This window comes from Mus pahari, chromosome 4 (genome assembly GCF_900095145.1).
Source record: "Mus pahari chromosome 4, PAHARI_EIJ_v1.1, whole genome shotgun sequence".
In the NCBI taxonomy this organism is placed as follows: domain Eukaryota; kingdom Metazoa; phylum Chordata; class Mammalia; order Rodentia; family Muridae; genus Mus; species Mus pahari.
Genome location: NC_034593.1, coordinates 84,858,915 through 84,875,895, shown reverse-complemented (window position 1 = coordinate 84,875,895; position 16,981 = coordinate 84,858,915). Strand labels below are relative to the sequence as shown.

At 41.1% G+C, this 16,981-nt stretch overlaps 1 protein-coding gene across 2 annotated transcripts in view; it reads left to right on the top strand.

Moving 5' to 3' along the window:
- Window positions 1–16,981, top strand: part of Snx27 (sorting nexin 27) — an 80,391-nt gene that overhangs the window by 20,227 nt on the left and 43,183 nt on the right. For both annotated transcript variants that reach the window (XM_021195592.1, XM_021195593.1), the window contains exon 2: window positions 2,152–2,383. In XM_021195592.1, the coding sequence (XP_021051251.1) occupies window positions 2,152–2,383 (232 nt within the window). The remainder of the gene's footprint in view (window positions 1–2,151; window positions 2,384–16,981) is intronic.

Below are 16,981 nucleotides of genomic sequence, written 5' to 3'. Positions count from 1 at the left end.
ATGGTTATGAGCCACCATGTGGTTGCTGGGATTTGAACTCCGGACCTTCAGAAGAGCAGTCGGGTGCTCTTACCCACTGAGCCATCTCACCAGCCCTTGCTTGACTTTTTAAAATGAGTGTCATAACTCATATTAGCCTGGAAGCAGAGATTCTCATGCCTCTGCCTCCAAGGATTATATTTGAAAAGTTGGAATTTCGTATTCTGGTTTCTTTTCAGATTGTGTAAATTGGAATTTCTATCACAAAGAGACCCTTAATTTTTATGTATAGAACTGACGGTTTTGGTTAAATCACTACTTTTAAGAATTTACTTATAATTAGAATTTTAGGTTGAGAAATGTCAGGAGTTTTGAGGATCACAGAATTTTTCTTATGTTTTTTTGAGACAGCGCTTTGCCATATAGCACATGCTGGTAATCCTCCTTCCCGCTTCAACCTCCTGAGCGCTAAGCTTACAGACGTGAGTGCAGTGCCCAGCTGGATTTACTGGCTACATTGCTAAAGGAGAAATAAGGGGGAGGCTGGCTGAGCCCCCCCCCCCCTTCTGCTCTGTTTATACGGATGGGTGTTTCAGATCCAAGGCTCTGAGGAGGCTAGTCCAGGGCTGAGGACTCAGTGTGGCTTGTTACTAGACTCGGTTCGGAACAGAACTGAGACAATAATTTAACTCTAACAGGCAGATAAACTTAAAACAGTAAAGTGAGTAGAGGCCAGGTGGATTTTCCCGTGTCTCTGGCGAGAGCCAGGGAACCTTGAGGCCAGCTGCTCAGTGGTTTTACTGAGACAGCTCACTAGGTCAGCATTCTGAGAAGGCTGTCAGTTTGTTGAGTATTTGTGGGACTAGGCACCTTTCTTGACAAAATTATTGTTCTTCTGTATTTTACACTTCTCCTTGTTTCAGGCTCTGTACAAGTGAAGTGAATAGGTTGATTTGTGTATAACTGTAGGTGTGTATTTCTTGGTTTGGACGGGTTATACAGAGTTTAAAGTGAAATGTATGGAGGAGAAAACGTTTGGATTATTTAGATATCCAAATCATCCTACGAGATTATTCAGGCTGATTGGGAGAACAAAAGAAGTTAGGTCAAATAATAGAATTTTAAAAATAATTTTTAAAATTTTATTTTATGTACATTAGTGTTCTGACTGCATGTATGTCTGTCTGTATGAGGGTGTCAGAGCCCCTAGAGCTGGAGTCACAGACAATTGTGAGCTGCCATGTGGGTGCTAGGAACTGAATCCAGGTCCTTTGGAAGAGCAGCCAGTGCTCCTAACTGCTGAGCCATCTCTCTAGCCCCTGAAAATAATGGAATTTTAGAGAGGTAATCTTGCCCCTTTAGAAGCCAAGAGATAGAAGAAACTAGTCTATATGCAGATTAATACTCTTTAACTATCAAGATAATAAATTTGTATATAGGAAGGTTAATTTGAAGATATGGGAAAAATATATATAATTTAAGTAGCTATCTTGGAGGCACACCCACACTTACTTTAATCTCTACGAAGGGGAGTTTTTTAAAAGAAAATCTCTGGGGTTGGAGATATGACTCAGTGGTTGAGAATGTATAATGCTGTTGCAGAGGACCCAAGTTTGGTTTTCCAGTACCATCTTGGATGGCTCACAGTGGCCTGTAACTCTAGCTCCAGGCCTCCGGCCTCTGCGTTTATGTGCACATACCCATACATACATATAATTAAAAACAGTAGAAATAAGTCTTAGAAAGGAAATCCCCTTGAAGTGTAGGTGAACAGACTATAGTAAAAGTGGGAGAATTATTCAAGCCACTTTGATAGTATTGTACACATGGCTGGCTAAAACGAGGGAAGCAGACTGTTTGGATGGCTAAGTGAGCTTTACTTCTTCTCGGCATCCCCATCTTTCCCACATGCATTTCTGAATCGAGCAGTGTGTAGCATGCTGGACTAGTGGAAGGTTAGGTCTCTCCTGTTGGCATTTCCTCTCCCTGCCGTAAGTTCACAAACAGCCTCTTCACTTTAGACTCTGAAAGACAGACAGCTTTTCTGGAACCAGATGCATCTTTTGATTCTATGGCTCATACTATGACACTGGAGTGGGGACAGGAGGGTGGAGTTACCAAGTGTTTGAACCCGTCTGGTTTATGGGACTGTTTTTTCCCTTTTTCCCTTAGGAACGGCGTGAATGTTGAGGGGGCGACACACAAGCAGGTGGTGGACCTGATCCGAGCAGGCGAGAAGGAATTGATCTTGACAGTGTTGTCTGTACCTCCTCATGAGGCTGACAACCTAGACCCCAGTGACGACTCCTTGGGACAATCATTTTATGATTACACAGAAAAGCAAGCAGTGCCCATATCGGTCCCCACATACAAACATGTGGAGCAGAATGGTGAGAAGTTTGTGGTGAGTGTCAGCCCAACTTGATCCTCAAACATGTAGTTAGCTTGTGTTTCCCTCAGTCTCATTATGAGTATATTTCAGAAGGTCAAATAAGACTGCAGCCTAGGCCAGTTTGTCAGGAAGTTAGGTTCACTCAGAGAAGATCTTGACACTAATTGATTTATTGTAGGGTGTGGCCTACAGTAATAAGTTTCTGCTTAACTATAATTTTATTTAATTTTCTGACAGTTTCAAGTTTGTATTCGTGAATATTTTTTTTAACCATATATCTCTGCTAGCTGTAGTCTGATTTACTGTTGGCTCTGGAGCTGTAGAGTGAGATAATTTTAAAAGGTATCTTCCAAAATATTTGGACAATACAGAGGTTTGTCATTTTGAAGCCTGTGCACTTCTGTACTCACTCCTCTCCACACCTTGTTCCTTCAGTTCTTGGTGGTGTCTGTGTGCATGATTAACTCCTGAGTTTTCCCCTGGAGGCCCTGATATACTTTGACTGCAACCCCCCAGCTGTTTCGCACATGTCTGTTTTGTGGATACGTAGAACCCATGTTGAGTTTTAGGTGACGTGACGGCCTGTTTCCCAGGATGCTTGTCTTCAGACCTTAGCTGCTGCTGTTTATTTGTTCTCTTGGTTGCACCATGGATTTATTTACCTTTAATTGTTTCAGAAACATTGACATAAAAAGCATAAATTATTTAATTATTTTTAGAAATGTAGTGGGTGCTGTTAGATATTGGCGAATAGACTACAGGTGTCTAGAGCTGGCCCGTAGGGCTGGGGGTCTAGCTCAGTGGGTAGTGTTTAACTAATATACACAAGGTTCTACGTTTAACACTCTATAAAATAAAAAACCGATCTGTTGATTAAAGTTTATCGCCTCTAAAAGTAGAATTTGTCCCATGTATAGGAATGTGCTACTGAATGCTTGTGGAATTCTTCCTAGGGGGCAGGGGGATGCTGAACAAAACAAGTTAGCTGGGGGTAATTGCACATAGGTTTTGTGTCAGCATGGTCTCTGTGTTCTTAGAGCTGTACACAAACTTTAGAAATGAGAGCTGATTAGTTATGGAACTTTTTGAGAATTAACCTAGGACTTTGGAAACTTCTGAAGCCTTGAGACAAGGAATGAAACTACTAATTGTTCTTTTGTAAAGGGTCAGTTTTATTAGCAAAGTTTTTGTATGTTAACTTTCATCTGCCTAGATGTCCAGCTTTATGTTTATAGTCTTTTATCTACTACCACACAAGGACAGAATACTTTCAGCAGCCCTAAGTTCCCCTGTTGTGTGTGTGTTTTATAGTTATTTTCCTTTGTTAACTAACCACTGATCTGCTTTCTGTCTCTGTATTTCTCTCTCTCTCTCTCTCTCTCTCTCTCTCTCTCTCTCTCTCTCTCTCTCTCTGAATGCCAAACAAATAATGTATACTTGTATTAGTACTGCAACAAAACACCACACAGAAATAACCACACAGAAGTAAGTTGAGGAAGGGAAGGAAGGTTGTTTTGGCTCATGGTTCAGGAGCCCTGCAATGCTAGGGAAGGCATGGGGCTGGAGGGTCCCAGTTGCGGTGGTTGGAAGCCATAGGCAGTTAGTCACGTCACGCCACACCCAGGAAGCAGAGAGAGATGAGTGCTGCTGCTTAGCTTGCTCTCCACTTTTAACCTTTTATTCGCCTATGAATGGTGTTGCCCACGTTCAGGGTAGTCCTGCCCTCCTCAGTTAAACTCCTTTGGAAATGTAAAGTTATCTTCTGGTTACCTTCTGTATCAAGTCAAGTCAACAATAAAGATTAACTACTTCAGTGGTGTGTGTGTGTGTGTACACACGTGCTTGTGTAAGCAGAGACCTGAGGTCATCATCGAGTGTCTTTCCTAAGTTACTTTTCAACTTTATTATTATTAGCTCTTTACATTTATTTATCTGTGTGTTGGGGTTGGGGTGTGGATGTTTGTGTTCATGGGCATGTATAGGTCAGCAAACAACACGTGGGAGTTGGTTCTCAGATCCTACCATGTAGGTTCCAGGGATTGAACTCAGGCCATCAGGCTTTGTAGCAAGCCGTCTTACCAGCTGAGCCATCTTACTGACCCTCTTCTATGTTACAAGAAACTGTAGAGCTGACAAGATGGCTCATTGGTTAAGAGTGCTCACTGCACAGCTATGAGAACCTGAGTTTAGATACCCATGGAACAAGCCAGATGGGTGGAGACAGGATCATCACTGGAAGTTGCTGACTGCCAGACTGTCTGAGAAGTAAGAGCCTCTGCCTCTAAGTAACGAGGCAGAGTGATGGAGGAAGACATTCAATGTCCTCTGTTGTTTGTATGCCACATTATACAGGTATGCACAAACACACTCATGCATCCACTGCACACATACAAATCCCTGCCAGACTAGGACTGGATGTGTAACTCAGAGGGAGATACTATGCTTAGTGTCCATGAAGCTAAGGTCAGGCCCTAGCAACACAAAACCAGGTGTAGTAGAGAACATTCCTGTTCTCCTAGCACTCAGGAGCTAGAGACAGGGCATCAGCAGTTCAAGGGCCTTCTCAGCCACACCGTTACATTTGAGGCCAGTCTGGCCTATAGGAGACCCTGTTTGAAAAATTCAACAGAAAAGAAAAGAAACTGACAAGCTGCTTTTCAAAAGTGCCTTTGTCATGTTTTCTCATTTGCAGTAGAGAATTCTAGTTTTCTATAACTTCAATATTTGGTATTTTAATTACACCCACATGACCCCCATAGGGACTTGTCATGTATCCCTGGGTGTCATTTAACTCATGGTTTTCCTACCTCAGATCAGAGATGTCAGATCTTAGAGCAGTTGGTTATGAGCTTCTGGTTGGAACCAAACTTGGGTTCTCTTAACCACAGAGCCATGCTTACTACAGACTATTCTGGTTTTTATTTTGTTAAGAAGTATTTTTTTGTGTATGTGTGTGTGTCTGTGTTAGTGTATGCCAACTGTTTGTAGGTGCCTGCAGAGGTGAGAAGAAAGTGTTGGATCTCTGTGGCTGGAGCAATGGGAGGGCATGGTCGTTGGTAAGAGCAGGGAGTGCGCCCGGCCACTAAGCCATTCCTCCAGCCCCCAGGTGGGCATTCTTGTGGGTATAATGATATCCCACTTCAGTTTTAACTTATACTTATCTAGTAGCTCATTGATAATGAATTGATTTCCGTAGATTCATCTGTTATCATTGGTGTGGAGGTTCTGTTAATTTTCTGTTCATGTAAAGTTTAGGTTGTTTTATTATTCTGTTATAAGAATTTATTATGTGTACTGGGTGTAAGTCCTCGCTTAGAGAGATGTTTTGTAAGTATTTTCCTGGTCTGTGACTTGCCCTTTAATTTTTAAAACTGTTTTAAAGAGTGGAAGTTAGAAACTTTGGTGAAGTTCACTTTATGAAGTTTTAATGTTATAGAAAAGCTGCCTAAGCCCTGAGTGTCAGCCCTTCCGCCCCCCGCTCTCCAGGGATGTACCATACAGCCCAGGCTGGCTTTGGCCTCATGATGCTCCCGCCTTGGACTTCTGAGAGCTGAGGCTGCAGTTATGTCCTACCGTCCCCGACTTTATTTTTCTGTTTTTTATAAATGTTTTATAGTTACTTTAACTATTTTTGTAATGTTATTGATAAATTTATGGATTCACACAATAATGTATAAATCATTACTATAATCATATGTTATATAGTTTGCTGTTATTTAGAGTGTTTACAGATTGTACCACAGCAATCAATTCTACAGTGTCATTACTTTGATACAATATATAGCCTATAACATCATCTCCTAAACCTTTCATCTTCCTCCAGCTCTAGGTTATACTAGTGTACTTTCTGTCCTATAAGTTTATATATTTATATATTTATATGACATATTCAATATATATATATATATGTATATATATATATATATATATATATATATATATATATATATTGAATATGTCATATAAATATGTCATATAGGATTTTTGAGTGTGACTTGCTTCTTTCACTTAGCATCTCTTCAAGGCTTACCAGTGTTATTATGAATCTGTTTCTTTTGGTTTTTTTTTCTTCCGAGACAGGGTTTCTCTGTGTAGCCCTGGCTGTCCAGGAACTCACTCTGTAGACCAGGCTGGCCTTGAATTTAGAAGTCTGCCTGCCTCTGCCTCCCAAGTACTGGGATTAAAGGCGTGTGCCACCACCGCCCAGCTCTGTATTTTATTTTAACTTCCATTAGTTTTTCCATTGCATAGTGAATTTATTAGTCAAGATTTTCTGAATGAATAGAACAATTTCAGCTTTTCCCTATTGTGTGTGATAGGCTGTGCGTTTGTGGTTAGTCCTCACTGTGATGAGATACAATCTCAGTGTACTTTGCTGAAGGCAGTTTTTTTTCTGGAGGAATGCTGAACTTCAGCAAATCCTTTTTCTGAATGTATTGAGACGATGGTGATTTTTATCCCTTATTATTTGATGTGATATAATTATTGATTTGCATATGTTATACCAATATTTCATTAAATTTAACTTTTTAATGTTCATTTTAATGTACTTTTTAGTTTTGTGATTTGGTTGTACTGGCTCTGGTGTGTGTCTGTTGCAGGGTCATATGCATACCTAGACAGCTATGGAAGTCAGAGGACAACTTGGAGGAGGAGGTAGTTCTCTCCTACCAAGTGAGCCACATGCACTGACTGAGGTCGTCAGCCTGGGCAGCACCCATTGAGGCAGCTTCTTGCCTTAGAATTTTCTTTAATTTTATGTATTTGTACAGTTCCTAAAGTTTTTTTTTTTTTTTAAGATTTATTTATTTTATATATGTGAGTACACTGTTTCTGTCTTCCGACACACCAGAAGAGGGCACTGGATTCCATTACAGATGGTTGGGAGCCATCATGTGGTTGCTGGGAATTGAAGTCAGGACCTCTGGAAGAGCAGTCAGTGCTCTTAACCATTGAGCCATCTCTCCAGACCTAAAGTTCTTGTTCATCTGATTTAAAAAATATTTTGACAGGTTCATGCTTATAAACAATACAATGTATCTTGATCATAATGCACTCCAAATCTACTTTCCCACTTTCAAAAGCACCCTAACATTTCCTTCACCTTTATGTCATCTTTTTTTTTTTTTCGTTTTGTTTTTGTTTTTTTTTTTGTTTGTTTGTTTGTTTTTTCGAGACAGGGTTTCTCTGTATAGCCCTGGCTGTCCTGGAACTCACTTTGTAGACCAAGCTGGCCTGGAACTCAGAAATCCGCCTGCCTCTGCCTCCCAAGTGCTGGGATTAAAGGCGTGCGCCACCACCGCCCGGCTTTATGTCACCTTTTTATTTATTGTTTTTTTGGTTGGTTGGTTGGTTACCCACTGAGTTGGTGCTTCTTGTTGGAATGTTACTGACCTTGTGCAGGCAGCTATAACTTGAAAGTTGATGAGTGTAGTAGCCATGTCATGCCCAGAAGGCAGCACTTCACAGCTCCTGTCTCCATTCTTTGGCTCTTACACTCTTCATCCCCTTGACACAGTGTTTCTTGAGCCTTGAATTGAAGAGAAATTGACACAAGTGTTTCATTTAGAGCTGAGTACTGGATAGTTACTTATCCTCAGCTCTTGACCAGTTATCAGCCTGCATTAACTGCTGCTCATTTCCATAGAAGCTTCTCTGGCCAGGATTAAAGGACGCATTGATCTGTGTACATAAATTGAATTAATTAGAAAACCATTTGACAATATGTCCATTTAGCAAGACCAAAATCATAGGTTTCCCTCTGCGATTTATAATTTTCTATAGTCATGAGCTATTGACCAGATTGATGTACCAGGTATGGAGTGTGGAGCAAGCCTCAAACCCACTTTAAAAGTGATTGCTAGTTATACCTTCTATATGCTGAAGTGCACGAGTGGGAACATCTTGCCTGGTAGGTCAGTATTATAGCATGCAAGGTTCCTTGTTGGTTAGTACCACTGATGAGTTTTCTTCCCCAGCAGGCAGCCTGCAGAGCACCTCTGGCACTTTGAAAGCTAGCCATTAGGGAGGATGTTATCAGTCAGTTTCAGCTTGATTTCTCTGTGTGTGTCTGAGCAATAGAGTTTGACCATCTAGTTTTGATGGGTAAGCAAGAGCAGTGCAACAGCCTGACCAAAACCCAGAGGTTTTGAAGACCTCTGGGGCTTCTCTGACCAATAACTTATAGAGAGACATTTCATGCCGCACCCTGCGATTTAATAACTCGTCTTTTTAAATAGCCGAGCAGTGGTGGTGTGAACCTTTAATCCTAGTACTTGGGAGGTAGAGGCAGGTGGATCTTGGAGCTCAAGGGCAGCCTGGTCTACGCCTGAGTTCCAGGCCAGCCAGGGCTACACAGAGAAACACTGTCTCAACAACAACAACAAAAAAACAACAAAAAAGCCCAAAGCCAAAAAACTAAAACAAAATAAGCCTCTCCCCCACCCCCCAATTATACTTACAAAGTACTGGGTTTTTTTGTATGAGTTTCTGATTTCTTGTGTGTATTTGTGTGTGTGTGTGTGTGTGTGTGAGAGAGAGAGAGAGAGACAGACAGACAGACAGACAGAGAGAAAGAGACAGAGACAGAGAGATTAGAAAAGACACAGGTTATGGTTATAACTTTTGACTTTGTTGAAACTTGATTTATACCCTCACATTCAGTCAGTTCCACAGGATTCTATTTGGTGATAAAACAAACGTGTATTCTGTAACTCTGTATAAATGTTCTTTGGGTGCTTTTAGTCCTTAGAATAGGTTAGCCTTGACTTTTTGTTGTTGATATTTTAGAGGGGTTTGGGTGATTACCTGGTGTTGAAGGTGTTGTGTCAAGTTTCTAACTATTTATTGATTTAGAGTCTCTCCCATTAGTTATAATAAAGTTTGCTTTATATAATTGGATGCTTTGGGATATACATATATTTGCAATCCTTATTTCTTTTTGTTGAATTTGTCCCTTTGTCATTATATATTGATAACTTTTATTTCATTATATATATTTTTGTTGTTTTTTTACTTAAAATCTGTTTTAACTACTATTGCTTGCTTTTAGTTTTTGTTTGCCTGATTCACATTTTTTCCATTCATTACTTTTGGTCTTTGCCTTTACTTAGTGAAGAGAGCTTCCTACAACTGGCTTAGTATTGGTCCTGTTTTTATGTAGTCAGTCAGTCAATATCTTTTAGGGGAGATTTAATCTGGTCACTTTCAAGATTGTTGATAAGTAAAAACATGTTCTTGTCATATGATATTTTTTCTAGTAATTTTGTATATTTTTTGTTCATTGTTTTAAACATTTATTTATTTTATGTATGTAAGTGTACTGCCATTCTCCTTGGACACACCAAAGGAAGGCATCAGATCCCATTGCAGATGGTTGTGAGCCACCATGTAGTTGCTGGGATTTGAATTCAGGACCTCTGGAAGAGCAGTCAGTGCTCTTAACCACTGAACCATCGGAATAGCCTTTTTTGTTCATTTTTGTGGTTTGATTCTTTTTGTGTATTAATAAGGTTTAATTGTTTTCTCTTCTTCTTTTGTATATGTGTTCTACTAGTGAGCTTCATGTTTTCATGATGATCAATACTGTTTGATTTTTTTTTTTAGTAGAGGAAATGGTGGTAATGAATTGCTTCCGTTTTTTTACTTCTCTTGAAAAAAACTTCACTTTTTTTTCTTCTTTTTCTTTTTTCTTTTTGATGGAAAGCTTTATTGGGTATATTAGGTTGGTAGTTTTTTCTTTTAGGACTTTATAAATGTATTGTCCCTTTCTCCTCTGGCTTCTAAAGTTTCTACTGAGAATCTGATATTAGTATAATGATTTTCTCATACATAATTTGACTTTTATTTTAAAGATGTATATAGGGTTGGGAATTGTTTGATTTTTTTCATCATTGTCTTATAGTGTTAGAGGTGATCCAGTCAGTCGTGGCAGGGAAGGCATGGTGGCAAGAGCAGGAGGCCAACATTTCCTGAGCAGTTTGGAAGAATAGCTGTGCACGTGTGTGTGCGCACACGTGCATGTGTGTTTTGAGACAGGGTTTCTCTGTGTAACCCTGGCTGTCCTAGAATTCTGGCTGTATACCAGGCCGGCCTCGAACTTGGAGGATCCTCCTGCCTCTGCCTCCTGCGTGCTGGGACTAAGGGTGTAAGCCACCACTGCCCAGCTGTGTTTTTCCTTTTTTGAGGCAGCGTTTTATGTAGCTTGGGCTGGTCTCACTATGTGGCTGAGAATCATGCAGTCCCTGTCCTCCTCCCTCCATCTCCAGAGTATTGGGGTTAATCAGCAAGCTTTAATACTCCTGGCTCATTTCTAGGATTCCCTTTTGTTGTCTTCTTTTGACATTTGACCATAAGATGCCTCTGAGAAGATCTTATATTGCTTAAATCTAATAACCTGAATTATCTTCTCCAAGATTTGAAAATTTTTCGTTAGCTCTTCATTGAACAGCCTTTTCCCCTTTCTTTCTCCTTCCTTCCTTTCCTTTCCTTTCTTTTCTTTTCTTTTCTTTTCTTTTCTTTTCTTTTCTTTTCTTTTCTTTTCTTTCTTTCTTTCTTTCTTTCTTTCTTTCTTTCTTTTTCTTTTTTTTAAATTTTATGTGCACGAGTGTTTAGCCTATATAGATGTATGCATACTACGTGGGTACCTGGTACCCAAAGAGTCTAGAAGAGGGTATCAGATGCCCTGCAGTCTATCCCACACTTCCACTTGGATAGGGTTCATTGGCATTGATTAGGGGCCAGTGCTTTAAATGTAGTGTCTTCCAGTAATCAACTTTGGTGATGTCTGAATGTTTTAGTTGTGCATAAGTTGTATGATTATAGTACAGCCAGAATGCAGCTCTTTTGGGCAGGTTGTTTAAGCAAAGAGTGTGCCTATCATTTTCTGTGGGTTGCATGGAGGTGGCTTTACCATGGAGGGCCTGTAGAATATAGGTGAGGTGGAACTGGTGCAGCAACAGAGGTGTGTTATCACATTTTTTAAGGACAGTGTCAATGTAGGGCTGTGTTGATGAGTTTAGATAAGTATGCATATCCATAGCATGGCATGTAGTAGAGCAGAAAATATATTGGCGTCTAGTGCTACATGGGTGCCAGGTAGTACCAGTGGGCCCAGATGGGGCACCTGTTTATTCAAGGGCTGCATAGATAACTTTGCAGGGCTTTTGTGGCCAACTTGCATATCTGCTTCCTGGTGTAGAGGGAAAATGGGTAGCCAGAGCTTATGGCAAGGTGAAGAAAGCCCTGGAGAGGTTCATAGGTCTGGATCCATCAAGCTGCCTAGGAGCAGGTATTTTGCTACTTTATAAGGCCCGGGGGGGCTGGTGAGATGGCTCAGCGGGTAAGAGCACCCGACTGCTCTTCCAAAGGTCCTGAGTTCAAATCCCAGCAACCACATGGTGGCTCACAACCATCCGCAACGAGATTTGACTCCCTCTTCTGGAGTGTCTGAAGACAGCTACAGTGTACTTACATATAATAAATAAATAAATCTTTAAAAAAAAAAAAAATGCCGGGCCTGGTGGCGCAGGCCTTTAATCCCAGCACTCGGGAGGCAGAGGCAGGCGGATTTCTGAGTTCGAGGCCAGCCTGGTCTACCAAGTGAGTTCCAGGACAGCCAGAGCTATACAGAGAAACCCTGTCTCGAAAAACCAAAAAAAAAAAAAAAAAAAAAAAAAACAAACAAATAAGGCCCGGGTGTAGAAGTCTCAGGATGAGAGGAGGAACTGGGTAGGGATGGATGAGTACAATGGAATTACAGTCTAATGGACAGTGATAATAGGAATTGGGCTGCTCTCCAAACTGGGCCCAGGGCCTGTGCTGGCTGCAATCTGTTTATAGCAAATGTTTCAGGTATCCATGGGCCTCCCGGTTATCTTTTCCTTGTCATATAGAGAGACCCTCTTGGCTCAAGGTTGATCGTGAGAGAGAAAAGGATAAGGACTGTAGTTCCTTCCATGTATTCATTTTAGTTCTGTTGTGGGAAATACTTTAAAAAAAAAAAAAAAAAAAAAAGAACCAACACATTTCTGTGCTGGTTCCGGCAGCTCTGCCCTAGCAGCCTGGCTGGCCATACCCTGACTGGCAATGGGCGACCTGTTTTATCTTGTGGAGACTCTCTGGCCTGGAGCTCCCAAAATGTCTGTACCCAGCTCCCTAAGTTCCCAGTGGCTACCACACCAGCCCCGTGCTTCAAAACCCCCACGGCCTTTGTGGTATACATCTGGCAAACCCACACTTTGCCACCGTACCTTTCTCTCTCGAATCCGGCCTAGCCGCCGAGTGAAGGAGAAAACAACACAAACTTAGTTCAGAAACGATGGAAACTCAGTCGCTGGATGCAGCAAGTAAAATCCCAATTTTGTATGCCTTGTTAAATCTAAATCCTCGGTGGCAAATCCGCTATTGAAACTGGGAAACACTCTTAATTACATCTTATCCTCACGCTATCCCTGTCCAAAAGGACCTAACTCTCTCCTCTTCCTCCCTCCCTCCCTCCATCCAACCTGAAAGCCCTGCCGGCTCACCCAGTGATTGGCTCCTTTATTCATTAGGGGATTGGTTCATAAGAACAGCACCAGGCCCATCCACAACATAGTTCCCTTTATTCATTTTATTTATTCATTCATTTATTATTTTTTGGAGATATGGTCTCACTGTTTAGCCGCAACTGGCCTGGATATTGGTATGTAGACCAGACTGAGTGTTGGGATTAAAGGCATGTGCCACTCATACCATATACCTTAAAATGTAAACATATAATTTTTATTTGTGTGTATATGAGTACCCACAGTGGCCAGAAGAGGGCATTGAATCCTCTAAACCTGCAGTTACAGGCAGTTGTGAGCTGCCGCCATGAATCCTGGTACCCAACCTTAATCGTCTCTCCATTCCCCAGCCGCCTTCTTTCTAAGACCACTGTGTACCCCTGGGCTGCCCATTGTCTCTGTCACATACCACTTCACTCAAGTCAGCTCGTCAGCTGCATCCTGGGGTAGGAGGTAGTAGCTGTGCTTCCAACACTCCACCGAAGTACCTGGGTTTTCTTTGATTTGGTACTTTGTTGTGGAGAGAGATAGTTTGGGTCCCACTTATTAGCCATCTTGCTCACAGAACCCAGGTTCTTTTATCTTTTTTTTTTTTTTTTAAAGCAGATAGCCAGTTGTTTTAGCAACTTATTTGGAAAAGAATATGTTTTCCCTCACTGAAGTATCTCAGCATTATTGTTGAAAACCAGCTGATAAATAAGTGATTCTTTTTCTGAACTTGTTTCTGTCTGTTGACTGTTTCTATCTGGACATTTCAATTCTTACATCATTTTGGGGTTGTCTTCAACTGAGTGGCTTTCCCTTGAGAATGGCCCACATCCTGGATCTGGTGACTGCTATGCTATGTAGACTCTGGATTCTAGAATCTTCTTGTGAAGAGCTCTGGTGATTTTGCTTTATTTGTATCGTCTCCACTCTCAGTTTACTTCTCGCAGCATTGGTTGCATTGTGTGCATGTGTGCGTGTGTGTGTGTATGCCTTTATGCATATATGTGTGTTTGCATGATACATGTATTATATGTGTGTTTCATGTGTATCATATATATATTTCATGTCTGGGTGGGTGTATGGATACATGTGTGGTATGTATGTACATTTGCATGTCGGTGGGCTGGTGGGTATGTTTGCATGTGTAGAGGCCAGAAGTTAACATTGATGTCTTCCTGGTTCATGCTCTGTTTTATATATTGAGACTACTAGAACCCAGAACTCTTCTCCAATTTAGCTTGTCTAGCTAGCTGACTCGCCTTAGGGATCCTCTCCTTCCCTCTTTGAGGAGCTAGTATTACACGTTGGGATCCTGGTCTTCATGTTTGCACAGCAAGCATGTTATCCACCAAGCCCCTTCTGCTGTGTTTTGAGATGGTTTCATGTAGCCCAAACTAGCCTCAAGCTTATTTCAAAGCAAGAACAACTCCTGATCCTCTTGTCTTGGTTTCTCAAGTGCTGGGATGACAAGTGTGTACCACCATGTCTGGTGGAATAAATATTGGTTAGGTTAACCATATACATGCCACAAAAATATCTTCCTCAACCTTGTATCTGACGGGGTTTGACTTTCCTGATTTGCCCATTGAGTCATCCCCAGCCTCAGCTGAACTTTTTTGTGTCTGCACACAGCATTCAAAAAGAGATTAGTTCAAATTACATGTATGTTTATTCAAAGAATAGATCCTCAACTCCAACTCTTCCTCTAGGCATCTGTATTACCTATTCCTATGGCAGCCACAGTTGCTTGTGATTCTTTTCCTATTGAAGTCGAGGAGATGTTAGATTTTCTTTTGGAGGCTTTTGTTGTTAAGAGATTGGGGTGGGGGTATTTCCTTTGCTGGCCCCAAACTCTTGGCTTAGGTGGCCCTCCTGCCTTAGCCCTCAAACAATTGAGATAGTAGGTTCATGCCATCTGTCTAGCTTCTCTCAGAGTTGTAATTGCTCAAGTTGTGCTTTTTGATTACTTATATCCATTGCAGTGAAAAGCCCTCTAAAAGTAGTTAACCCTGTGTCTTAGGGTTTCTGTTAATGAGATAAAACACCATGACCAAAAGTAACTTGATGAGGTCAGGGTTTATTTCAGTTTACAACCCTTAGGTCACAATCCATCACTGAAGGAAGAAGTTGGGGCAGGAACTCAAATATAGGAACATGGAGGAGTGCTCCTGATGGCTTGCCCAGCCAAATTTCTGTCTCAACTCAGAGACTCCTGCTCAGGGTTGACACCATCCACAGTGAGCTAGGTTTTCCCACATCAATCATTAATTGGGAAAATGCCCACAGACTTGCCTAAGGCCAGTTTTACAGAGGCATTTCTCAAGAGTCCCTCTTCCCAGACATGTCTAGGTTTATGTCGATTTTACAATAAACTAGCCAGGATGATGACCCCATGTTAATTTTTTTTTTTTTTTTTTTTTTTTTTGGTTTTTCGAGACAGGGTTTCTCTGTATAGCCCTGGCTGTCCTGGAACTCACTTTGTAGACCAGGCCGTCCTTGAACTCAGAAATCCGCCTGCCTCTGCCTCCCGAGTGCTGGGATTAAAGGCGTGTGCCACCACGCCCGGCTTCCCATGTTAATTTAATACACAAACATTATCATTTCCCAAGACTATAACCTTCCCCTCCTTCCCCTCCTCTTCATCCTCCTCTTCCTCCCCTTTTTGTTGTTTATATGAGGCAAAGTTTCACTGTGTAGCCATAACTGTCCTGGAACTCGATCTGTAGACCAGGCTGGCCTTGAACTCACAGAGATCTGCCTGCCTCTGCCTTCTGAGTGCTGGGATTAAAGGCGTGCTCCACCACTGCCCACTGCCGGGCTTCACCATTCTTTTATTGATCATCCTGAAGATCTCATATCAATATCAGCATTACAATCTGAAACATTGCAACTTTTAATAGTTCCATAGTCTTTAATATTTCAGTTTCTTTAAAACATCCAGTTTCTCTGAAATATCATAGTCTCTAAAATATCTAAAATCTTCCTCAAATTTCTAACTCTCCCTTTCTGTAAAGTCAAAAATAAGTTGCATACTTTTGTGCTTAAAGATGGAAGAACTGGGGTTGGGGGTTTAGCTCAGTGGTAAAGCACTTGTCTGGCAACCACAAGGTCCTGGGTTTAGTCCTCAGCTCTGAGGAGAAAAAAAAAAAAAGAAAAAAGATGGAAGAAGCAGGGCACAGTTAGAATCAAATCATTAAACTCAATACTCATGGCTTTTCTGTCCCAAAGTTCCAAAGTCCTTCCACAATCTCCCCCAAAACATGGTCAGATCTGCCACAGTAATACCTCATGATCCAGTACCAATTCTGACTTACTTAACATTTCTATTGCTGTGGTAAACACCATAACCAAATGCAACTTGTTTAGGAAAGGGTTTATTTTATCTTTTACCTTATAGTCTACCCAGGGAAATGAGGTCAGGAACTTAAGGCAGGAACTAAAGCAGAGGTCCTGGACTGCTTGCTGAGGGCTGGCAGGAGAGATGGCTCAGTGAATCCCAAGGACCTGGATTCAACTTCTGACACTCACATAGCAGCTTACAGCTGTTTGTAGCAACAATTCCACAGTTACACATGCAGACAAAAACCAATGCACATAAAATAAAAAGAAATAAATCATTTTTAAAAAGAAAAGAAAATTCCCCACAGGGTTGTCTACAGGCCATCCTATTGGGGCCATTGTCTCAACGTAGAGTCTGTTTATTCGAATGTCTCTAGCTTGTGTCAAGTTGTGCAGCTCTGTGCCTGATGCTTTGACTCTCTCCTCTACAGTTTGAGAGCTATGTAGAACACTGTTCAAAATACTCAGGTTTGTTTGTGTGTGTTTCATTGAGAGTTTTTATTAGTAGGAACATTGGTTTACAATGAGTTTATGTAATACCTGAAGTAGAACCTTGAGGTTTTTTTTTTTTTGTTTTGTTTTGTTTTTGTTTTTTGTTTTTTGTTTTTTTAAAAAGCTTTATTTATTTATTATATGTAAGTACACTGTAGCTGTTTTCAGACACTTCAGAAGAGGGAGTCAGATCTCGTTACAGATGGTTGTGAGCCACCATGTGGTTGCTGGGATTTGAACTCAG